The 26722-nt window shown below is 34.8% G+C and overlaps 1 protein-coding gene across 1 annotated transcript in view; it reads left to right on the top strand.

Moving 5' to 3' along the window:
* Positions 1-26722, top strand: part of Atg3 (Autophagy-related protein 3) — a 178808-nt gene that overhangs the window by 46938 nt on the left and 105148 nt on the right. The window contains exons 3-4 of the mRNA XM_090412361.1: positions 5243-5363; positions 15694-15798. Coding sequence (XP_090268487.1) covers positions 5243-5363; positions 15694-15798 — 226 coding nt within the window. The remainder of the gene's footprint in view (positions 1-5242; positions 5364-15693; positions 15799-26722) is intronic.

Here is a 26722-nt window from a genome sequence, read left to right as displayed (position 1 = left end):
AGAACTAAAATAGTATTAGATAACAAGATCTTAGAACAGGTGAATTCATTTAACTACCTAGGATGTATGATCACTTATGAAAATGAAAAAGATATAAACATAAAAATGGCAAAATATATAAAAATAACAGGAGTAATTAACTCTATATTTAAACCAAACCTAGTTCAAAAACAAACCAGGCTAAAAGTATACAATACATTAGCCCTACCGGTCTTAATGTATGGAAGTGAAATCTGGACAATAAAACAAAAAGACAAAGATTAGCAACAACAGAAATGAAGTTTATGAGAAAAACTGCAAAGTATACCCTATTTGATCACAAAAGAAATGAAGATATTATAAAAGAATTAAACCAAGAACCAGTAATTGAAAAAATGAAAAAATATAAACATAGATGGATGGAACACGTTCAAAGAATGAAAACAGAAAGATTACCAAAACAAGCCTTAAAGTACAAGCCATTAGGAAAAAGAAAACCAAGACGTCCTCTTAAACGATTCAACGATGACTTCTAAGGCCGGAACAGGCCATACTAGGCCTAAATCCTTGATACGTATGATGATGATGATGATGAGAAATTATATTCTCGGTTTTATCCTTTTTCCAGGTATAAGCAAACAAAGTTTGCACCTGAGTATTTTCAGGACAGGGCAACTCGTATATAGAGGCTAATGACTTCACATCACTTGTCTTAGTATCTCATAATGCAAAGTACATATTGTTATGGGCATGTATAATGTTATGCATTATGGGAAGGGTCACTACCCAGGGTTATGACCTTGACTGAGTTCTCATCAGTGGGAGCCAGATCCAGAGGTGATACCAAGGTTGAAGTAATGCATTGACCCTTCCCATAATGCATTGTATTATACATGTCCATAAGGATATGTGCTTTGCATTATAGAATACCAAGACAAGTGCTGTGAAGTCATTAGCCTCTATATAGGAGTTGCCATGTTCTGAAAATACTTCAGGCGTAAACTTTGTTTGCTTACACTTGGATAACGGATTAAACCAAGAATATAATTTTTCATATACTTAATTTATAGTATAACCAAGTAGAAAAACTTCCAAGAACTATCTCTGATCCAGAGAATTTTAATAATAAGGTGCAACCTTTTGGCTGCTTGTATATAAAAATATGACTTCTACATTACTTCAACCTTGGTAACACCTGTGGGTCTGGGTAGTTGCCCTTCCCATAATGTATAGCATTATGCATGTCCATAAGGATATGCGCTTTGCATTATGGGATACCAAGACAAGTGAGGTGATGTCATTAGCCATTAATTCATTAATAAGTCATTAATACATCATTAAAAGTCATTAATACGAATTGCCATGACCTGAAAATACTTCAGCTGCAAACTTTGTTTGCTTAAACTTCGGTAAAGGATTAAACCAAGAATATAATTTCTTGGTATACTTAATTTATTGTGAAGGTATTCCTTGCTTAATGCGGGATTTTATTAATACAGCGAAATTAATTATGACAATCCCTTTATATACGCAACAGTTTTAATTAGGCGCGCATTTAAATTTACCATGCAAAAACATGCAAGCCTCAAGGAGAGTTTCCTGGCCGAGAGAAAGTAAGTTGCGAGCATGATGACATCATTCCTCCTGTTAAGCATTAAGAGTGGGTGTATTACAAGCTCCAATTGTTCTGCTGCATTTACTGATTACGTTCTTCATAAATTTTTTCTTCCAAATTCGGTTAACGAACTGTGTGAGAATATGAAAGTTTTATTTTTTCCACCAAATATGACATCATTTCTACAACCATAAACGTGGACGTCATTACAACTTTCAAAGCCTATTTTCTTAAAAAGACATTCTCTAAGGTAGTAGAATCAACAACGGTAGAAAATGCGATTACTATTTATTATTATTATTATTATGTGACACCTCCAGGGAGGGCTCTTTCTCTATAACTCTCTTCACCACCAACTACAATGAACCGTAACTACACCAACTTCATCTACCTCTCACCACCACCACTAGTATATATTCACAGACAATCGCAAACATCCATGCCCACGGTGGGATTCGAACCTGCAGCCTTTTGGCTGGAGAGGGGATACGCTAACCACCCGGCCTGGTTGGCCTGGTAGTTAGCTCCATTACACTCCAAGAATTTTAACATTCAATGTGCAATTGAAAACATTCATGACTCGTGGTAGCAAGTGTCTTCTAGCTGCATTAGAGCTGTTTAAAAAAAATCTTTTGCCAGAATGCACTAATGACTTAAGTGGTTTTCAAACTTAAGTGGTTGAAGAAATCATTGCAATTGGTGAAGACCTTGGTTTTGATGGTGTTGATGCAGAAGATGTTAAAGAATTATTGGATTCAAATTCAAAAGATTTCAGTGACAACAATCTTCTTGAAATTGAACAACAACATACATATGAAGACAATGAATAAATAGAATATGAAGAGGAGGTTCCAAAGAAGATAACAATAGATGAACTGTATGGAATATTTCATAGTTTAGAATCACTTAAGCAGCAAGTAATGGATAGGATCCAGATGTTAATCGAAGAATGTTTGTTTTCTGAGAGTCATTTTGCTTGTTATTGTAGAATTTATGCTGATAACAAAAAAACTAAAACTGTTCAAACAACTCATGATGACTCGACTCTTGTTAAACAAGCATATATTAAACATTTACTTTGCATTCATTTTTTATCTTTCCTAAAAGAGTACCATATAAAATGAATTATTAATACAGATCATGGACAAATTGTAATTTTTTTGTAATTGATTTATATTTGATTAATGCGATTTTCATATACATGGTAACATCGAGGGATTAATTAATCGCGTTAATCAAGGTATACCTGTATAACCAGTTGGAAAACTTCCAAGTTGTCACACCATAAAATGTTAAACAGAAATGTTTACTCAGTGCATTTTTTTTTCAGCCCACCAAATTTTGACTAATCATAAATCTGTTTTGCATATTTATGATTAGTTATGTTTATTTTCTTAGTCAGATAAAAGAACAAATCAACTTTTTGTCTCATCTTAAGCAGAATATGAAGATTATCTTGGAGGTAGCACCAAGGTGAAAAAGATGCATGAGACAACATTCTGTGGTGATGTGACTTGCATGACATCCTCGGTGAAGAGTTTACGCTGATAGAGTACAATATAGATGTACATGGTTGCCAGTTTTGGAATTTTCAAATATCTGAATATTTTTTACAATTGAAAGCAAAGTGATTTTGTAATTAGATAGTTTTGAATTGCTGAATTTTTCACACAGTTATCATTTGTGTGTGTGTATGCCCATACACGAAGAGAAAGCAGTGGTAATGAACCTAAAATGGTTACTCATTCAAAAGTATGTGGAACTTTGTCCTGTATGTCAAATTAAGAATTTAATTCTTTGTTATACTTTTTCAAGTTTTGTTAATTAAAATGCAAAGGATAGTATGCCATAAATGGTTTTTTTGCTTCTAAAAAATAGTTTCATTTACATTTTTGTTAATTTTTTATTAGTCTAATTTATAGTTTATTTTTGCATGCATTTTATTGGGGGGGGGGGGGGGTTGGAAAGTTTCTGATGGAATCTTTTTTGAAAAATATTTATACAAGACATTTTATTGGACCATGATTTTTTTATATAAATATACGTATACAATCATCAACCAGTTTCACCAGTGTGGGTATGTCTGGCTTCTTCAGGATGAGAATGGTTACATTAACATTAAATGCTACAACAGAAGAATGCTGTAACGACCTTAAAATCAGTTTAAAAAAAATTGAAAAGGATGTGCGACATTAAGAGCGGAGAATTAATCATTGTTAGTAGGTCACGTTTTATAGTTTTTTGCATAATTCATTAATTTAGATTAATTCTGCACGCTTTATGCTCTTAATGTCACGTGTCCTTTTCAATTTTTTTAACTGACTTTAAGGTCGTTACTGCATTCCTCTGTTGTAGCATTTAATGTTAATGTAGCCATTTTCGTCCTGAAGAAGCTAGACAGACCCAAACTGGCGAAACTGGTTGACGATTGTATACATTTATTTATATAAAAAATCATGGTCCAATAAAATCCAAAGAAAATGTCTCGTATTTAGTGAAAAGGACCAAATATCAACAATCAAAATAAAAAAATATATATTCTTTCTTAAAACACTATGTTTATAAAAATCAAGTGGATATTAAATCCAGCATTATTTCAAAGCCAAATACAGAATCTATAAAAGTTTTATATGAAACTTTTTTTTAAATATAGTTTCGTATAGTTCCTATATTAGGCTTGGAAATAATGCTGGATTTAATATCCACTTAATTTTTATAAATTTTGCATTGCTGAAGTTGGCTCTTTATTTTAGTAAATACCATCTATTTATCTTAATAACAGCAACATAAGGAACACTGCTTGCCAAATGTGAAATTTGCTTACCATAACATTCCCCCCCCCCCCCCACTATTAATCACAGTAAGTGATGCCCACTGTATTAAATGTTGTGGTGTGATTTAAGTTTTAGATAAGAATGTGCTTAAATGGCAATTGTTTTGTATTCATAATATAAGACATCTGTTTACCATTCACTTGCTGAGTGATTTCAAAGGTTTGTAGGAGTGGTTACTTATTGGTGTCAAAGATATCAATAAAATCCTTCTGGAATGCTTCTAGATTGATAAGGCTTGGTTTCAATTTCTGACTATATTAGTAACCAGAATCAGTGGGATGTGAGCAATCAGAAGATTCATCTGATTCAAGAAATCTCTGTTACTTCAATATGGATGGTGATTTCAAGTGAACATATATTTCATACAAAGTATTCTTAAGAATAGTGACATCTCAAGTTGCATTGAGAGATTATCAGCCAATTTGTTAATGCTTACTGAAAGAGAGATCATAGATGTTTGCAGCTTCTCATACAAAAAAAAATAAAGTGAGCACCAATAGTTTTTTTGGCAGTTGAATCATTACCAAAAGATTCGTCTGCTGCAATTACTATATTTTACTTCTGTCGATGTTTTTTTTTTTTTTTTTTTGTGTGTGTGTGGTTGTGTCTTTTTTGTCAGTCCTTTAGCAAAGAATTCTCGCATGCTCAAAGCACAATGTAAATATATAGCAGGAGATATATGTGCTATGCACATCAGATTCAGTATCACTTGCACTATTTTATATCTGTAATTTTTCATTTAATTAAGTTTTGTGTTTATTTAAAGGAGAATTTAAGTAAATATAAAGTTTTTTTTTTTTTTTTTTTTTTGCAGTTTGTTATTGCTGGAGACCATCTTGTTCATCACTGTCCAACATGGCAGTGGGCCACTGGAGATGAATCCAAAATAAAATCGCATCTGCCACATGATAAGCAGTTCCTTATAACAAGAAACGGTATTATGCCTGAAATTTATCCTTTATTTTTTTATGATAATTCCTCTGTTAAGGTTTGGACTATCTTATAACAGATTAACACTAATAATTTGGGAACTCTGCTGTACAGAGCAGATGGTTTTTTTTTTTAAGCCACCAGGTGGCTTCAAATGCCAGCTCTCAAGAAAATGAAGGAGATATGTTTTTATAAAATAGTTAAATAGTTTAAAAAAAAAAAAAAAAAAAAACCTATGAAATTGTCTGCTCTGGACACTTCATCTAATTTATCTGTTGTGATGTCTATCATATATATTTAATCTTTAAAGGTAGCTGTGGCATGACTATAGACAACAAATTACACGATAACCACAGTTAATTACTGTGGTTATCATGTGATTTGTTGTTTATCAGATATATCTGTATACTTCGGAAGGTTTTAAAGTGGCAATCCATGTGCTAATTCTGGAGACTTGATGTCATAGGTTTGAACAGTTTGAGTGAGACCTGTCTACAAAGAGATATTAAAGCAGTAAAGAAAGAAGAGAGAGAGAACAGATGTCAAAGGTGGCAGTAAAACTGATGAAGATGAAAATGTGAATGAGAATCAGTGAAATAAGCACAATTGTGGATGTGCTTATAAAGAAAAATAAACAGTTTGAGATTTGATAATGTTGTTCCTGAAAGCAAAAAACGAGGTATGAAAAGTAACTTATAAGAGTGCTGAAACTCATTCATTTAAATTAATCAAACAGAATTAAGAGTGTGAAACCAATGGAGAACAGATGGAACGAGTGGAAAATTCGCTCTTCTTGATGCTGTAATTCTAGCAAGAGAATTGCTAGAATGAATGTATAGCAAAAGCAGCATATTCATTCATATCATCAAGTTTTCTTCAGTCTACTGCTGGACAAATACCTCTCCATGTTTCTTCCATTTTGGCTGATCTTGTGCATCCCTCTATCATAAATGTCTATAACATCTTGTATCTCATTGTCCCATCTCACCACTGGTCTACCTAGTTTCCAATAACCAGTTCTTGGTGTCCATCTGTTGTCAAACATTCTCATCACATTATGTTTTATGCAACACAATTTGTTGACTTTTATTACTAAAGCAGTACCCATTACCTTTGTTTGCTTCCTTATCCACGTATTATTATTTTTATCTAACAAGGTTATCCTAAAATGACTCTCGATGTTTTTGTGTGTGTGCGCACGCGCACACTATTTTCAGTTTCTCTAGGTGTTTTCACTTTCTCTAGTCTGATTCCAGGTTTCACTACCATAGGTCATTGTTGGGAGTTCACACTGGTTGTAGATCTTTCTTTTTAGGCAGTTTGGTAAATTACTTTTAAATATCTCTCTCTGTAATGGTTAAAAACTTTACATCCTGCTGTTGTAGCTGAAATTTCATTATCAGACATCTTGTATCTCATTGTAATGACTTGTCCTAAATATTTGCATGAACCTGAAATCATTATGAAAAGATTAAAATGCCACCGAAATCAAAAGATCTGATGTAGTAGTGGATTCTTGCTACTATGTTATGAAGAATACAGAATATGAATACAGTTATGAAGAAAATATACTAATAAAACAATTTTGTTTTTAAACCACAAATTTACAAATACATACCAAGGAGTATGAATGAATTGGCAGTGAAATTTGGAGTCAGAACTTCTGTTTATCTGTTCCACTTTTCATATCTTCACCTGTGACAGATGATGACCCAACTGCTGAATTGTCTTGTCTGTCCTCTTAGTAGTCTGGATGTCTTTGTAGCCCTTATTAAATTGAACACCCTTTCTATTCACCAGAGAACCTCTTTTCTTTCAGTTTTTTATTCAATCGATCAAGTTGTTCATAGTATACTTCAGCTGTGATTGCTTGGTTTTGTGTCAAGAATTTAAAGTGTATAATACCAGCCATATCCCACCAAATTTGTAACAAAACCTTCCGAGGGTGAAGGTCTTGTTTTGGCTGAGGTTTAGCCCATTCTTCTGAATGAACCCAATGCCTTTGGCACTTAACATTCTTGTCAAGTATCCACTTTTCATCACCAGTAACTACACAACTCAAAAACGGAGATTGAACTTTTTGAGAATGAAAAGATGTTGATGCACTTTCTTCGATTATTGTTCATCAGTTCATGAGGAATTCACTTGCCAAGCTAAGACTATTCCAAGTTCTTGTAAATGGCGATGAATTGAGATCTTTTGCTAAATCTTCAACAGTTGCATTAGCATTTCTTGCAGTACCTAACTGTAACGGCTTCTGGCATATTATCATCGAGAGAGAGATGGTGCCCTGAGTGAGGGGAGTCTTTCAAGCTAAAGTTCTCTTGTCGAAATTTTTAGAACCATCGCTTCCACTTTCGTATATTCAAAACATTATTGCCATACACTTTTTGCACATCTTTTACAGTGTTAGCAGCATTGTTGCCTTTTTTGAACTCATAAAGCATAATGTGCTCTTCAGTGACCTCCATAGTAATAAAGGGTTATTTAAACAATAACTTATGTATGATGTTCTTGCAAAGTTCCTTAGAATGAGACTGCCTCAGCTTACAATTCTTATGAAGCTTTAAAAATTCATGTTTAGACAAGCTAAGACACGTTTGAACAAGTACAGTATAAAAAATGACATTACTTTTGGGATGACCTGATACGGAGTGAATTTTTGTTGGTAGAAAAGATGTATAAGATGGTCAGCATGCCCTTGATTGGATGTGAAATCAGGAACTTGGAGAAATTATTTATTGGGTTTTGAGACCTTATGCAGAGAGTCATGAAAAGTAGATCATTATGGGAGGAATGTTGAAAATGTGTCTGTTCAAGTTCAGCTGTTGTATACAAACATGACAATGATCATTATCATGTTTGGAGTTATGAATCTGATGAAGTGGTGGAAATGTACTCTTTTGGTCCAGACTTTTTAAGTGTGTCTATGGACAGAAAAGAGAAAGTTGCCTAACTGAGTCAAGCAGACTGTTGATGTAAATATACAAAAAAAAAAAGCCACGGGTTAACTTAAGTCTATGCACAAATGCAGGAGCATCAGAAACAAAGGGTAGTGTTGGTTGCCTTGGTGAATATGTTTTGGCATAAATAAAAACTGGCTATCAGAGGCTAACTGGAATTGAATGTAGAGGGCATAGGAGAGGCGGATACTACTAATATCAGATGATTTGTCCATTTAGAGTAGAAACTTATGAAAGCAATAGTAGTAATAATGTTCCATGTAGCAGTGAGTTTGAGGCTTTCTGGTGTGAAGTCAAAGCTAATAGGATGTAAGTAGAGGCTACAGATCTGGTGGTTCAGCTGCTTTGGAAGATGAAATGCATTGTCAAATTACCTTGTTGAGTGCTAAGTGAGTTTATTATTTATTCATATGGCATAAATAACAAAAGATGCAGTGCAATACACTGTCATTTTAAAAGTGAATAGAATTGAGTCATTTTAAAACCAATAAAATTAAAAGGTTATATTCATTTTAGTCAAATAGTTCATAGCTCTGGGAGTAGCACTTAGAAAGTCTGATTTGTCTCCTGAATATGCTCTGAGATAACATTGGGTCACAATATGGTCCATAGTTTGTCTTTGTGCTCCACAATCACAATGTGGGGATGATTGTTTACCCCCATTTAAAAAACATTCTCACATACACTATGACCAGTTCATATTCTGTTAAGCTGAATCCAGGATTTTTGTGCAAAGTTTGAGCAGGCATCAGAACTTTCTTGTAATTTGTTGAGAAAAAATTTTGTAATATCATCTCTCTGGTTCTCCCATGTTCATGCCACTTTTGCTTCAGGTCGAAGTTAGATTGTAATAGTCGATTCCTCGATCTCAAGTCTGGGAGATCTAAGTGTATTGATAGGGCTGTTCTCCAGGATTTTCTTATACTCCTGTAAGAGAGCCTTAGTCCTGTGCAGACTTTGTGGAACAATGTTGCGAAGAATCAGGAGCCAGTGTATGGGTGTTGATTTGATTATGCCAGAAATCAGTCTCATTTTATTATTTAGTTGGTTATCAACAAGTTTAACATGTATGCTATTTAGCCACACTGCTGAGAAATATTTGGCAACAGAGAAAACTAGTCTGAGAGCTGTAATTCATAGATTATCGGCTGTTGCTCCTCGTGTCGTGCGTATTAGTTTCTGTATTATGTTATTACAGGTAATTAATACAGAAAGCATCCTTCAAAGCAGATATGCAAAGTGGCATCTGCCATCAATACTGACCCTTGTGGAATACCATTATTAAGTTTTTGTTGTCGGGACATTTTATTTCCTAATATCACTTGAAAGAAACGTTCCGTGAGCATAGAAGAAATTAAGTGCACAGTCCGTTTACATGGAACAATACTAAGAAATTTATATATAAGACCTTCATGCCATACTGTGTCATAGGCTTCTGTTAGGTCCAAGAAGACAGTTTTTTTGCTTCTGGAATCCAGCTTCTATGTATGATGTTAAAGGGAGCACTTGGTCACAACAACCTTGTTTTTCTCTAAAACCAGCTTGTTCAGTTGGGACATGTTGCATGATTGGTATAGACAATCTGTTGTACAGAAGCCGTACTGACATTTTATAGGTGCAACTCAATAAAGTGATAGGTCTATAACTTTTTTCCTCCTGGGATGGTTTTCCAGGTTTAAGAATAGCAACTGTTTTTGACTTTTTGACTCTGAAAGCCATTTTATAGTATTTGGTTCACTGTTAATAAGAAATTCAGGATGAATACCGTCAAAGCCTGGGGCCTTGCCTGCATTGACATCTTTTGACTGTTTTTACTTCATCTATAGTAAAGATTGAGGCATATTGTGAAAAGCAGGGGCATTTGTTTTTAGTGTACTAAGTTCTTTCTTAGTATGTTCTTGGTCTCTAGGTGCCCTGGACATGTTAATGATTTGATTAACTATTTTCTCAGGGGAGGTCGTTATGTTTTTTCTTTTAGGTAGATTAGTTGTGGATAGTTTTTGGAGATGATTCCAAGCTTTTCTACTTGTTTGTTTGAAGTCAAGGTTTTCAACCGTATCAGTCCATTTTGTTTTTCGAGATGAGTTCAGACTATGTATCATCTTAAATAGCAGATGATTCATCTGCTCTTTCAGGATCTTCACTTTTGAGGAGCTCTATAAAGATTTTCACTCTCTTCATTCCGGAAATCCAGGGACATAATTTTTTCTGTAACCTATAGGGATATATTTTTCACAGTTGATATGATCACTCCTACGAATCTCTTGCAAATTTAGCAGTTATCCAACGAACACATTTATCCAATTCATTTACAAAATTTCTCCAAATTTTTTTTTTTTTAAATTGCAACACGGTCATGGAAAAGATCTTACTGTAGGTAGCATCATGTCAATTTCTAATAACACCGGTCGATGTTGACTGTGTGGGAAGTTAGAAAGTACATATCCTTTGGCTGGTAATGGTTGCCCTTCTGTGTTTAGCAAAACAAAACAAAGGTCCAGATTAGACTCCATTTGCCATGCTGCTGATCTGAAGGTATTTCTGTCCTTAGCATTAAATATAAGATGTATATTATTTATTTCTGCCCATTGAAAGAGGGCAGGACTGCAGTCGTTATTATGGTACTTTCATTCTTCATGATGGCTACTAAAATCTCCAATCCATACTGTTGGATACTGATAGGTGGATATCACATTTATAGTCCATGGAGTTAAAGGAGGTTTTTAGACTTTGACTATTGTTATGCTGTGGATTTTCACACTCACAAGACAGGTATCATTATCAAACCTCGTTGTTAGGACGAGAGCATTTTCTATATCATCCTTAATATATGTAGCACCAATCAGGGTGTAACCAATTATTTTTCCTGTGTTAAGTTTTTACCATGTCTTTCTTGAAGAAAAACAACATCAATGTTATTTTCTTGTTGTATTTTGCAGAGATAATTTCATTTTGCTCTGTTAATTCCCATTGTATTCAGTTGACACATCTTAAGGCTATATCCCAATTTTTTGTCATCATCATCAGAAAAATCATTTTTGTTTGATACATGCCTTAGCCAGTAGAACCAAGTGTTAGACTGGCTGCAAATCGTTCTGTTACCCAAGGTGCATCACGAGGAGGCGAGTTGCCCGTAATAATAATAAAAATTTATTATTATTACGGGCAACTCCAAGGAGTCAACAGATTCATCAAGGGAGGCCCTAACATCATGTCAAGAACAACTATTCGACATTCACATAGTATCTATCATACCTCGCCTTGAACTCGTTCACAGTCATGGCACCCACAACAGACTGGCAGCTTATTCCACTCATTCACCACTCTCCAAGTAAAAAACCTAGCTCTAACACCCTTGCTAATCACACTCTTGCCCAGCTTCTATCTATGGCCCCTAGTCCTCCTACAACCAGTTTTATTTTCAAAAATATCTTCTGAATTAATCTTATAGAAACCCTTCAGTAATTTAAATGTCTCAATCATATCACCCCTTTTCTGCCTATCAACCAATTTCTGCAACCTACAAATCTTCAACCTGTTCTCATGAGGTTCATTCCATAGACCTGCTATCATCTTGATCACTCATCTCTGGATCCTCTCCACCTCCTCCCCATCAAGAAGAAACTCTGGTGCCCATATCTGGGCACAGAAGTCTAGATGGGGGCTTATCAAGGCTCGATACAAAGGAACAATAACCTGTTTGTCTCTGCTTATTAAAGTATTTTTCAGCAACCAAGTGATTTGATGAGCTGATTTAGCCACTTTTGCATTGTGCCCCCTAAACTTCAACTCCCTATCCACCAACACACTCTCAAATCCCTGTCCTCGTCAATCTCCTGGAGTACAGCTCCACCAATGTGATATACTGCTGCTAATCTTTTCACCCAAAAATGCATAACCTTACACTTTATTGCATTAAATTGACATCCATTCTCCTTAGCCCAGTCCTCCAAACTATCCAAATCATCTCATAAAATTTTGACATCCTGTGCACTCACTATTGCTCTACCCAACTTTGTATCATCAGCAAACAAATGAACACTTCCTTTTAGATCCTTTCGTATATCGTTAATGAACAAATTGAAAAGCAGTGGTCCAAGAACGTCTTTTGGACTCTACTCCTGAATAAACCACTTTCTGATATCTCTCCATCAACGACCCTCCTATCCATCTCACCAACCCTATATCCATTAATATATGCTGCAGTTTACTGATTAGAATTCCATGTGGTATCCTGTCAAAGGCCTTTGCAAGGTCCTGTAGAATCACTGTAAACCCTTACCCAGTTCAGCCATCACTGTGTTATAAAACGTGAGCAAGTTACTGAGACATGATCTACCCTTCAAAAAACCATGCTGTCCCCCATACAGTATCCCATTTTCATCTATCCAATCCTGTATTTTTCTCTTGATTATTTCCTCCAAGACCTTGACTATGATTCCTGATATGCTGATCAGTCGGTAATTTTCAACAGCAGTCTTGGAACCTCCTTTATGCAGTGGAACTATTTTCCCCTCTTTCCATCCCCTCGGGACTAACGCATACCCGAGACTCAAATTAAACAAAATGGTCAAGGGCACTGACAATTCTTTAGCCGCTTCACCCTACAACACGAGCTGGAATACCATTGAGGTTTTGTAATGGACTATTCACCTCCACTTCATTCACAGCACTTCCCGTATAAGCTATTGGTTCATTCATTCCTGCAATGTCACCTGGATGATATACTCTTGCAAAGTGCTCGCTCAGTAATTCAACTATATCAGCTGATTCGGTTACCTCCCTCCCATCGGCATTCTTTAAAATCATTCTGCCATATACATTTTTTCTTTTACTTGCAACATATCGAAAAAACTGTTTGGGTTTCTCTTTAGTCTGCATGGCTAATGTTCTTTCATAATCTGCTTTTGCTTTTCTTACCACACTCGTTACCTTTCTGGCCTGCACTTTATACTTTTCATGTGCCTTTCGGTCACCTTTCTCCTTAAATTCCCTCCACAGTTGTTTCTTTTTTTGCAGCTCAAGCTTAATTGTGTTATTCATCCATTTAATCCCTACTTGATTTATTATTCGGACTCGAGGTATACAGTCAGCCATTGCCTCATGCAAACACTTCTTAACCGCCTCCAATGCACTATCAACATCTAGCCCTTGCAGTTTTACATGCCGTGGCACTGAACCAATCAAACTCCTAAGCTTGTCATACTTACCAGCCCAATAATTCCACATGTACCCTGTCTTAATTGTAAATTCGACTTCTTTAGCCACCTCCCATGTCAAGATCATATGATCACTCTCACCAATTGGTGGCAATGTGGTCATATTCGTTCCAAATTCTCAGATGCAATTCTAGGTCAAGCACTCTCTGACTTCTAGTATTTTCCATTACATGCTGTCGCAGATAGTTATCCCTTAATAAATGCATAAAATCCAATTCCTCTCCTCCTTCCAATCAATATTACCATAGTTGAAATCTCCCATAATAATTACAGTCCTTCCACTCATTTCTTCTATTTGCTTATGCATACTATCTCCACCATCTATTCCATCACCTGGTCTATAGCAGCACCCAACTGTATATTTTGTTCTGCTAGCTTCAATCTCACACCAAATAGCCTCAAATGTGCTCTTTTCTTTATCCTGTAGTTCCACTTCTATTCTCCTTGGCTGTAGCTCATCAGCTATCATTAATAACACTCCTCCCGCATTTTATTCTCCCTGTCACTTCTGAACACACCATTCCCCTCACATTCAATCCCACTATCTATATCTTCTGTCAGCCATGTTTCACTAATGCCAATAACCTGTGGCCTGGAAGTGCCAACCAAGGCCAAAAATTCTTCCTTCTTGTTCCTAATACTTCTGGCATTAGTATACATGAATTGCAGAAGCCCATTTGTCCCATCCCTATTTTGATGCCTTATACTAACCATCCCATTCTGATTTGTTGTCCTTCATACTCGCTCGGGCATATTACACACATTCATACACTCAACTGTCTCTCTAAAATCTGCATATCTACTTCCCCCTCCCCCTTAATAACCTTATTAAGGTGGGGGGGAGTAACATCATGATTTGTCATTCATAATAACATTATGAATGACAAATTATTCAAACATTGAATCTACTAGATTTATGATGACCAGTGATCAGTTCTTGGACCATTGTTTTTCAATCTATACATTAGTGTTATTGAGAAGTACCTGACAGATATTCAATTGTTTGCTGATGCGAAGATAAGTAATAGTAAATAGGAATGCTACTGTTATACATCACTAAGAGAAAAATTTGAATAAAATGGAACAATGAACAAACAATAATAGTTCTCAGTTCATTGTTAGTAAGTGTAAAACGATGCACTTTGGCATGATATGATTTTCAATGGCATATTATATTGGTAGGATTATGCTACAAGAAACTGGTGAGGCCTAGGGGGTCGTGGATAGGAAATTGAAGTTCAAATCTGCAAATACCACTTGAGTATATTGTGATGTTGAAACAAATACTGACATATAAGGAAGTCGCTAGCCTCTTTACAAGGCCTTGATAAAACCATGCGTAGGCTACTGTGTGCAGATTTGGTGTCTTGCGTTTGGAGAGAATAAAGAAGTTGTGAAAAGGGTGTAAAGAAGAGTTGTAAAGATTATGGAATGTAGACTATAAGAGCAGATTATTGGGATCGTGGAATGTAGACTATGAGAACAGGTTGAGAGTATATGGATCGCAGACCCTTGTAAACAAGAGAAAGAGGGGGGGGCTATAAAATAGAGGTCTATGAACTTTATCAGCTGATAAATTTTTCATTATATAACAGGTGGGGAGAGGACAAGGAGACATCTGTGGAAGTTACGAAAGTGATAAGAGCCAGATTTTGCTCTCACAGAGCAGTGAATAAGTGGAACAGTTTGCCTGAAGTGGTGAATGCATCCAATGTAAATGAGTTTAAGAGAAGGTATGACAGCTGGTGGGGGTTGTGTATGATCTCCACTGATGAGTCCTTGACTTCCCTTGAAGGTCTTGGGATAATAATTTACAAAATATTAACTCATTAAAATGAGCTATTTTCTGCTTTCTTTCACTTAAATAATTTGATAAATATAAATGGGACATCAGGGAGTATGGTGAAGAGGTGGGAATGCATATTCTTAATTCTTGCTGAAATAGTAGTTGCTAGTTACTAATTTCTTCAATCATAAAAACATCATTACCTGTCCAATGTTCTGATTAAGCAAAGTTATTTTTAAGGAGTGCTACACTAAATAATTAGCTCTTAAATGTTCAATTTAAAAAAAATAGCACATTTTATTCTAATTGAATACAGTAGATTTATTGCCAAACTTTTATTATTATATTTGGAATTGCTCTTTTTAAGTTCCCTGCTATAAACGCTGTAAACAAATGGAGTATTCAGAGAATAATGAAAAAGTTATTGAAGATGATGAAGATGGTGGCTGGGTTGATACCCATCATTATTCTGGTATGTATTATTTTATTTGCACTGAGAGTAGGAAATTAAGTGTTTTAGAAATGCAGTAAGTCCTTGACTTACACAGATTCGAGTTATGCAGATTTGTAGATACATGGTTGTGGTACTAGCAATGCCATCTGTTAAGCACCACTTTATAAACATAATAAATGGCTAAAATATGGAGCCAAAATGCTTCATTTTTATGCAGATAAAATATGAATATAGAGAATGCTATGGATCCAACCGTAATTTATGATGGTGATCTGAAAAGTTCTCGGCCTAACAATGAAAAAACAAATTTATAATTTCAAAATTATTTTTATTTTTATAATGATGTGGTTCATTATTATAAAAATAAATTATAATTTACTTAAATTAAGGGGATATTAAATCCCACATAGTTTTAAAACCGAATAAGAAACTCAAAGATTGGAATCAGAGAGTTTCTTGCCGAATATAGTAAACTATAAAGTATCGGTGACACTAGCGTTAGCAAGTGATCCTAGTACATAGTACAATTCCGGACGACTCGTTGCAAAGGTGGGGGAAGTTCAGATCGCTATTCTTAGGTATTTTCCATAATGTAAAAACACATTTCCTAGAAAATGTATGCTGTTATTACATTATGGAGGGAGGTCACTACCCAGACTGGTTTCAGCCTTTTTTGAGGCTTCATCAGTGAGTAGCTAGACCTAATACCAAAGTGTATAGCGAAAAGAACTTATGTACTCTGCGAACGAGTTATCCAAACAGGTGCAACCATTAAGTTACTTAAATATAAAGAGCTAATAAGCTTCTTATTCGGTTTTAAAACTATGTGGGATTTAATATCCCCTTAATTTAAGTAATGTTTTCATTGCCAAAATGAAGCTTATTAGCTCTTTATACTTAAGTAAATTATAATTTATTTTTATAATAATGAACCACTATAGGGACAGTATAATGATGCTCCAGCACCATTATACTGTCCCTATAGTGGTTCTCAGTAAGATCTGCAAAATACCCTTCTACTGCAATCACCTCTTGGTTCGAAGAAAAACTCTGACCAGCAAGGAGGAGTTTTAGTTTTGGGAAGAGATACAAGTCAGAGGAAGCCAAATCTGGGGAATAGGATGGATCTTCCAACTATTCTTAGTGCAGATCCATTAATTTTCCCATTGCCAAAACACCTTCGTTGGCAGGTGCATTGTCCTGATGAAACATGATTTTTTTCTTCTTCAAACTGGGCCTTTTCTCACGAATTTTTTTGTCTAGTCTGAAGATCGGAATAATATTTCAGGTTATTCTTTTACTGTTTTCAAGATAATTAATAAACAAAATACCTTTAACATCCCAAAATACTAGCTAATGGAACTGACTTTGTCTTCTTTGGTGCTGAACAACTGACTTCTGTCCACTGTTTTGACTGCTGTTTGGATTGTGGTGTGTAATGGTGAATCCAAGTCTCATCCATAGTAAAAAATCGATGCACAAAATCAGTTTTATTCTTGTTAACATGCTCCAGTCACTGTTCATGCAAGTGCGTTTTTGATCTGATGTAAGCAAGCGCAGCACTCATCTTGCGCAAAGCTTTATCATTTGCAATTCTTCATGCAAAATATATCCTACTCATTCTTTTGAAATACCTATAATCTCGCAATTTCATGTACTTTGACTCGCTGGTCATCCAATACCATATCGTGCACTTGATCAATGATTTCTGGTGTTGTTATGCTTTTTGGACGTCCGTCACGTGGATCATCTTCAAGGCTGGTACGGCCAAGTTTAAACTTGGCTGTCCATTTCTTAATTGTCAGAAATGAAGGAGAAGAGTGCTCATGAAGTTTTATGAATTTTGAATGAATTTCTTTTTGGCGTTAAACCTTCTTTTGCAAAGAATTTTATAACTGCACGATACTTAATTATATCCATTTCAAGGGATACAGACAAGACAACACTTTTGCTTCAGCAGCTGTATAAAACAAACTGCTTGATAGTGTGACTTGCAGTTTCACACAGATGTTTATGACAGGTGTATCAACTTAAAAAAAAATCTTGCCGATAGTGTTCCAATCTATGGTTGTTTTCAGACTACCCTCGTATAGCGAAATATAGAAAGAACTTAGTTTCTAAAATTTATCTCAGAGCCTATCAGAATGTAGCCTTCAGAATTGGAGTTACCTTGTTGCTATTTTTGACATAACCTCTGCTCACAAGTTTGTATATTTGCCTTTTATTTTGGCCATGTGTTTGCCTAGTAAAATGCATATAGGCCCTTGGGCAGAATTTGTATCTTTTTAATCTTTTATTGCAAACTAAGGCACTTCCAATGCCAAAGGTCATAAGCTGTTTAGTAAATTTGTGAAACTGTTTTTTTAAGTTTCTTTAAATATTTAGCTATAAAATACAGCTGGATACCTATTCCTCTCCATTTTAATATAATCGGTAGCTTTTATACTTTATTCTTCTTCTGCAGCTTGTCCCACTTAAGTAGGGTCACTAGAAACTTTGTTATTTATTATAAATGATAAATTCACATTATGCAGTACATGAAAGCAGCCAATAATTTCCATGATCACTTCCAAGAAAAGAGTCATATTACTAGAAGAAATGAATAATTATTGGCAATTTTGATCAAAAGCATGCAACAGTGTATGCTGATGAGTCCTATTTTAAACAAGAGAAAAACCAAGATGCTATCACATGCTATAAGCTGATTTATGGTTAGGAAGTGGGGGGGGGGAAGAGCTTCAGTAGTATGCACTGCACATGCAGTATTACATATTCATAATGAATATGTAATACTGTTAAAATTGCATATGCTTAAAATTAAATTAAAGATACCAAAAATTATATACTTAGTTATATAAGGCAAGTGATGTGAAGTCTTAGCTTCTTTATAAGAGTTGCCCCAGTCCTGAAAATACTTCAGGTGCAAACTTTGTTTGCTTACACTTGGATAAAGGATTAAACCAAGTATATAATTTCTTGGTACTGCATCTTTAATTTATAGTATAACCAAGTGAAAAACCTTCCAACAGCTAAAATTAAAATTACATATGCTTTGTATAAATTTATTATCCTTTGAAATGAACATATTAATAATGCATTGTATGTAAGCACCATTTGACTTACACAGAAACCTTCAGAATGAATTAACCATTTTAATCAAGTACTTACTGCACTTACTTCTAAAACACTTGATTATTTTTAAGTTTTTTCATAAATAGTTATGATAATACACATAAGCAAGGCTCCAGAAATACAACTTAAAATCTATTAGCCACAAAAAATTACTCATCCAAGCTATCAATTTAGAATCTAGATGTTATATAAGAAAAAGTAATACATTATTTAATTCCTATTATGTATTACATGTAATTATACAGAAATATGCTTTCCTTTTATGTGTGTTTAAATTTTATTATTATATGATGCCCACTATAAGTCCAACTCATCAAGGGGGGGGGGGGGTACTTCACTCAAGAACCCCATCACCAGTAGTATTTTCTTTTTAATCTGTAAATTGCATGTTCTCCTAGCTGACTTATCTGCATGCAGAATGAAACATCCTTCTACATCCACATGAGATCAGCCAACTCATCTTCAATTGAAAAAGCCTGTATAATTCATAATTCCTGTCATCATGACAGGAATTGAATTCGGATCTAAGCGCACAACATGCCATCGCTCTTCCACTTATGCTATGGAGGCAACATCAAAACTCAGTTTGTGTTTTCTTTCATTTATTGTTCATAATGAAGGATGAATTTATATATAAATAATATCCATAAATAATTTAATAGGAAAGACAAATGATAAAATTCATGAAAAGAAAGTAATTTGATTTTGTTTTTTTTTTTTCCCCCCACACCTGAGTATTCGAGATTTAGCTTTCAAGTAAAGTGCTATATGTAATGGTAGCTCATTTTTCTTGCTTCATTAGTAAAATGAACACTAGAATACTGCTGTGGAAGAAATGGGAAGGGAGATTTTTTTGGAACTCGATAATGGATATTTACGAAGTCTTTCATATAGATAGAAAACATTTAAAAGTTATCAATTGTTATGTTGTGACAATGATGACAGATGAAATGTTGGAAAAAAAAGATACAGCAGGTTGAGTTTTTAATGACCATTCATTTTTCTCCAGTCTTTCATATACAAAAAAAAAAAAAAAAACGTTCTGAATCTTAAATGAGATAAAAGGATGGAAGAAAGTGAAAATGATTGGTTTAAATTATGACTTTTAGAAAAACCAGCAACTAAAATTGCAAGTGTTTTTATGATTTCTAAAAGTAGTAGTGTTCGAATTAAGAATTTCAGATCCAGAAATTTTATTTCCAACTCTCTCTCGAAATAAAACTTCTTTAATAAATTCATTAGCAGTTGGCAGTGATTGTATAACTGCACTTTAAATGAGATGTTTTAAAATAAAAATAAAGTGTAAATTATGCAAAGAAAATATAATATATTCAGAACATGGCTGAAAATTCACTTGTAACTTGTCTCTGATAACTTGTCAAAGGCAAGTACATTTCTGAAGCTCTGCATCTGCTCTGTTACTCGCTTCAGCTGTGAACAAAATTCTTTCATTTACCAACCATAATTATTGTAATACAATGCTACAGATTGAACATTTTTATAGAATGTCATATTGGCATTTGTATAAAAATTACCTATAGTAGCACAGTGAAAAAATACATCTCAGTGTTATTCCAGCTAATTTTTATATCTACTTGTTTGATTACCATTATTAATGATTCACATTGTAACTATTTTAGTTCTGGAGATAAAAATTTATCATTATTTTTAATCTAAAGAGAATTTTATTAATACCATTTTTATTCTGATATGGTTACTGATCTTCAGCAAAATTGTTACAAGCACAGTTGTTTGCTTGATAAATTATTCACATTTGCTTTCAGAAATGTTCTTTAATGCATGTATCAGATTCTGTTTCTGTCTTAATTGTGAAAACCAAGAGTGAAAGGGAAAAAGAGTTATCACTGACAGAGCAGGAAGCAACCTTCGCATAGCACACAGTGGCATAATCACAGCTTTAACTTCATGGACTGCAGAACATTGTATGTTCTGCAGTCCATGTATGTTTATAGCAGTATTTAATTTAAAGTGCAACATGTATAATAGTTTTATTTTTGGTTTTCTTAATTTTTAACATCCTGTTTTTTTTTACAAAATGTCCCGGATTTTTTAAGTAAAAATTTAAATGTGCCAGATGTTAGTAAAACATTATGGGAAGAACCCTATTTTTAGGGTAAATGTGGATGACTACTCTTATTATTATCAGACAGTATTATCAAATCCATTATTAGAAAATACTTCTCTTCCTTTCCTTGGATTAATCTCTCTGAAGAGGTGAAGGTGCATTTAATCTCCATTTCATAGGAAATGGAGATTAAATGGCTTACACTTCTTGACTTAACCTTTCCTGATGGGGTGGCATTCCCTAAACTCTACACTACTAAAACAGTAGTGTATGGAATTCTGGTGAGTGGGAAATATAAAAAAAAAAAAAGTTGCTTGACATTGAATTTCGTGATATGAGAAACTATCTTGTGTAAGCAGGCATATCCATCATGTTAACTATTTTTGAATGACAAATTATATTTGTAGTCAGTTTTGCAGTGGTTATCAAATTAAAGTATCAAATTAAAGGTCACAGAAAAGTATCTTATGAATCAATTTTCTTGGGTAACCATTGTCTATAAGTTTTTTTGATATCAGTGATAGTTCATCTTTGAGATTTTTATCCTCTGTAATGATGCGAGAAGTCCCATTTTTTAGCATGTGTACAATGCTTAGTTTTTGGGATGTGAAGTGCAAGTATCAACCTGTGTTGGTTGGTTTGCAATAGACCGTAAGGCTGATGCGTCCATCCATTTATTTCTTAACTAAAGTGTACAGGAATGGTAATTGTTTGTCCTCTCAAGTTCTAAGGTGAATTTTATTTTGTGATGGAAGGAGTTGATTTTGGTAAGAAAATCAAAAAGATACTTTTCTGTGTTTTTCCATATAATAAAAATATCATCCACATATCTCCACCACACTGTGGGTTTAGGATCTAATTGAGACAAAATTTCACTTTCAAGTTTCTCCATAAAGAGATCTGCACAAGAGGGTGAAAGAGGACTGCCCATTGCAAGGCCTGTTAATTGTTGGTAGATCGTTTCATTTTCCATAAGAAAAAATTTTATTTTAAGCAATGATGGAAAAGAGAAGTAATGTCTTGAGGGAAGAGATTTCTGAAAATGCCGATTACTTCATCTACTGGAACATTTGTAAATAATGATGTAACATCCAGTCTTGCAAGAATGTCTGTATAGGAGATCGAGATGTTCCTCAATTTTTCAACGAAATGTGAATTTCTAATGTAGGTATCTGAATTATGGATGTGTGCCTTAAGGAGACCTGTGAGATGTTTCAATAATAAGTATGTGGGAGAATTAATTCCATCAACTATAGGGTGCAGCAGTATTCCATTTTTATGAACTTTGAGAGAACCATATAGTCTCGGTATTAGTGGATGCAACGACTTTATTCTTCATTTTAAATCTGTTGGCCAGCTGTCCATATTACGCAACAAGTTGTTTATATCATTGTGATTTTTTCCTGTGGGGTCTGAATCTAAAACAGTAGGTAGATGTGTCAGAGAGTAAGTCTGTGATCTTTTCCTTGTAATCTTTGGTGTTTAAGACAACTGTAGAGTTCCCTTTTGTTCTGTATGTATTATTTTTTTACCTTGAAGAAGCCAAACAGCTAAGTTGGCCAAACTTGTTGGTATTTCTTACTTAGTTTCAAATAAATTTGACCTATATAAACCCAATTGAAGTCTATCTTTACGATATTCCTGATTATCCAACCTATCTTTGCACCATTAGCAACTAGCTGTATGTTGCTTGTCAAATTCTTCCCAGTAACATTAATGTACAGATTGAATAACAGTGGACTAATCATTGATCCTTATGATACACTACTTGTTACCTTAAACTTTACAGACTCATATCCCCCTTATACCAGTTTTAGATATGTCAGTTAGCCATCCTCTTATCCATGCTAATATTCTATAACCCAAACCCATTTTCTCCAATTTATGCAACAGTCTACCATTCTGTATTCTGTCAAAAGCCTTAGCAAAATCCAAAAGTATCATGGTGTATTCATTCCTCTGTCTAGTTCAATGGCAACATTGTTATAGAATTTGAGCAAGTTGCTAAAACATGACACTCCCTTAGTAAACCCATGTTGTTCATTGCAAAGTACCGATTCACTGTCCAGCCATTTCTAAATGCGAGCCCTAACCAGTTTTTCCATAACCTTCACCACCACTCCTGAGATACTAATTGGTCGATAGTTGGATACATCGGTCTTTGCACCACCCTTGCAATGGAATTACCATACATTCCTTCCATTCCTGTAGAATCTTTCCTGTTCTGAGACTTATATAGAACAGCCTGGTCAAAGGAATGGCCCGCTGAACACTCTTTTAGCACACTTGCTAATATCCCATCAGTCCCTATTGCTGAATTCTTATTCAATTTGTGCAGCAGCTCTAATACCTCATCCTCATACGCCTGCGTTTCATCATCTAGTGAAAAAGTACAGTAAGCTCAATGTTGGGTACACCGGGTTGATAGCTTTTAACAGAATGGGCACTCATTAACTGAACAACCTCTTCTGCATTTGTAACCCTCACCCCATCTGGATTTAGAATAGTTATTCTTTCATATTCATTCTTTCTTTTACTTGCAGCATATCAATAGAATTCTTGTGGGTTTTCTTTAGCATGCAGAGCCAGTTTCTTTCCATATTCAGACTTTGCTTTCCGTATACAACAGTTGTGACTGTTGTATGGAAAGGACGATGTTCATAACGAACGTCATCCTTATGGACACAGTATTCCTTCCACAACATCCTTTTCTTACGAATCTCTTCCTTAATAAGATTACACAACCATTTATTTCTATTATCCTATTTATTCTTCGAACTCTCGGGATGCATTTGATATTGCATCATTTAAGTATTGTTTAAATGCTTCCCATGCACTGTCAGTATTCTTTCCATCCAGCAACTGATCCCATTTCACTGAACTCAGTATACTCCTGAGTTGGTCATAATTTCCTGGTTACATGCTGAACTACAAAGTTCAGCATGTAACCTTTTCTGAATAGTATATTCATAAACTTAGTCACTTCCCAAGTGAGTACTGCATGATCACTGTCAGCAACTGCAGGCAGAATAGTTACGTCTTTAACTGAAAGGAAGCAATTCCATTTCACTTCTTTGTCTGAACATTATAATCAAATCTAACACTCTTTGACCTCGAGTTCCTTCTGTCACATGCTGCTTGAGGAAGTTGTCCCGCAACTGCTCAATAAGTGTGTTTTCATTCTTCTCATGAGATTCTACTGCTACCCAATCAATATTGAGATAATTAAAGTCTCCCATTATGATTACTCTTTTCATGCTCATCTTTTCTATTTGGTGATGCATTTCTTCATCACTAGCAACTGATCCACCAGGTCTGTAACAGCACACCACTATGTAATGATCTTGTTAGATTACAACTCACACCAGGTGGCTTCAAACTCGCTGCCACATGAAATATTATTAGTAGTACTACAATCATAGGTCTCAGCTCTAACCGGATTCAAGTCATCCGATATCATTAGCAGCACACCCAATCCTCTATATCCTTCCTAAAAATACTGTACCCTTGACGCTCGATACCAGTTAGTATGTCTGATTCTGATTACCAGGTCTCACTAATACCTACAATTTGAGGTCGCAACATATTGACTAAGGCAACAAACTCTACCCCTTTGTTTCTGATACTCCTAGCATTTGTGTACAAACGTAATAATCTACCTGTTTGTTCTTTTGTATAGTCTTGCCTGCAGTCTGATACAAATCCAATCTTCCCCCAGACTCACTACACACACATCCAAAAACTCACATCCATTCCTTCTACACAGCCTACTCATCAAATTGTTGACTATCATAGCCCTTCTTCTTAATTCATTTTTATCACAGCGAGGTATGATGCTGACGGTTTTCACTTTCTCAACTTCACTCTTGTCTCTTCCAACAACCCTTTCATGTCCTCTCTCCCATACTGAACTTATCGCCAGTTAAGTCGTTTGTACCTACTACAACTATGATTTCTTTTACTTTTCTTTTCTGTTTTTGAATTGCTTCCTTTATAGTCTTAATTTTTGCTCCAGGAAAACTCGATATTATAACTCGCTCATCAATAGCATGTTTTATTATTGAGTCACCATACCAAATAAGGTCTTTCTTTTTATTAACAACATCACTTACCTGATTTCTGTTATTTCCTGACTTACCTGTGTCTTTGCTTTGTTGTTTCTTATTTTCCTGTTTAATTTTCATTTTCTCCTATGTTCATTTAAATGCCTCTCAACTTTTTGCAATTCCTGCCTAGCCTCTCTGATGATCTACTTTAATTTTGCTATTTTGGAGATTTATTCATTTTCATTAACCTCCATGTCTCTAATAATCTTTTTAGTGGGGATTCTTGTGCGGTGCTTTTTTTTAGCATTACATTTCTTGCCTCTTTTTTTTGGCACCATTTTAAACGTTGCCAAAAAAGGGCAAGATCTCTTCTTGTCCTTTTTTATTTTTTTATCACATATTTTTACTAAATATTGAAATATCTTAATAAAAATATGTGATAAAATACTAAATACATAGAAAAAAACATTAAAATCTACACTAGTATACTACAAAACACTAGTTTTCTAAGGGAAAACACAATAAAAAACGGACAAAAATTGTCAATTTTACAGGAACACTAAATTCACCGACCACCCACAATGTATCCTCGAACAAAACCAAAACCAACATGTAACAAAAATTGTGCTTCACTCTGAGAATAATTGCAATGCTGAGGAAGTCATTTTATCCTTCTACACACACACACCATGACTATTTGCAGATTTGGTTTCCTGGATTCTGAATTTCCAAGGAGATAAAGCTGTGGAAAGTGTGCAAAGAAGAATTACAAAGATGATTTTGGAATTATGGAATGTAAATTATGAGGACAGATGAGAATAGGTGGTCTGCACATACCAGTAAACATTAGGAAGTGGGTTGATATGATTATAGGCCTATAAACATCTGAAATATTGATGAGAAAATATTGATTGATGAACCTTTTCATTATATTTGAAGTCAGAGAGAGAGAGGACAAAGGGGCATAATTATTAGCCTTTTGCTAATAATACATCAGTTGTTTCCAAATCTGTTATTTGTCCAGTCCTCCCATATCGTCAGACTTTACTTTTCAATCTTCTGACATCATGTGTCTGCATCAGTCTATCTAGATCTGTGGGTCTTTTTCTGTCAAATTGTCATCAAATATCTAGTTTGCTAATCATAGTAAGTCTTGTTCAAGTGACCAGAACAGCTGCTGGTTGTAGTCTTTGGGAAAGATGGAGCTAGGGGAGGTTGTTCCAAAGAACAGAGATAGATGCAATGAAAGAGGAGAAAGGATGTTTTACCAGTAGCTACTCTTGTTATTACAGTTTGGAAGAAAGTGGAAGAGTGATTAGTGTCCAGTTCAGAGAATTTTTTTCCATGAAACTATTTATAGAAGAGACATAAAGCAAAAACTGAACATTATGAAAAGAGGAATGAGGCAAATCACATCTGTGTGAGGGAGAGATGGGAGTGATTCTGTGAAAGATCATCAATTAACAGATTATCTTTTTCTGAATAATATCAAAAAATCACAGATAGGCTTGGTGTGCCACACCAATATTCCATGGTTAGGCGCATTTGTGATTTATACTCTATAAAGAGTTGTACATGTGAAAAGGCCTTGAGCAGAAAAATACACATACATTTTATGGTAGTTGCAGAAGATTGGGATGAGATGTGTTTGTGCCATGAAAGACTGGAAGTGTAGGTC

This window comes from Typopeltis vanoorti, chromosome 22, assembly GCF_054136105.1.
Source record: "Typopeltis vanoorti isolate ZY-2024b chromosome 22, IOZ_Tvanoo_1.0, whole genome shotgun sequence".
NCBI lineage: Eukaryota > Metazoa > Arthropoda > Arachnida > Uropygi > Thelyphonidae > Typopeltis > Typopeltis vanoorti.
This window is presented reverse-complemented; position numbering and strand designations above follow the sequence as displayed.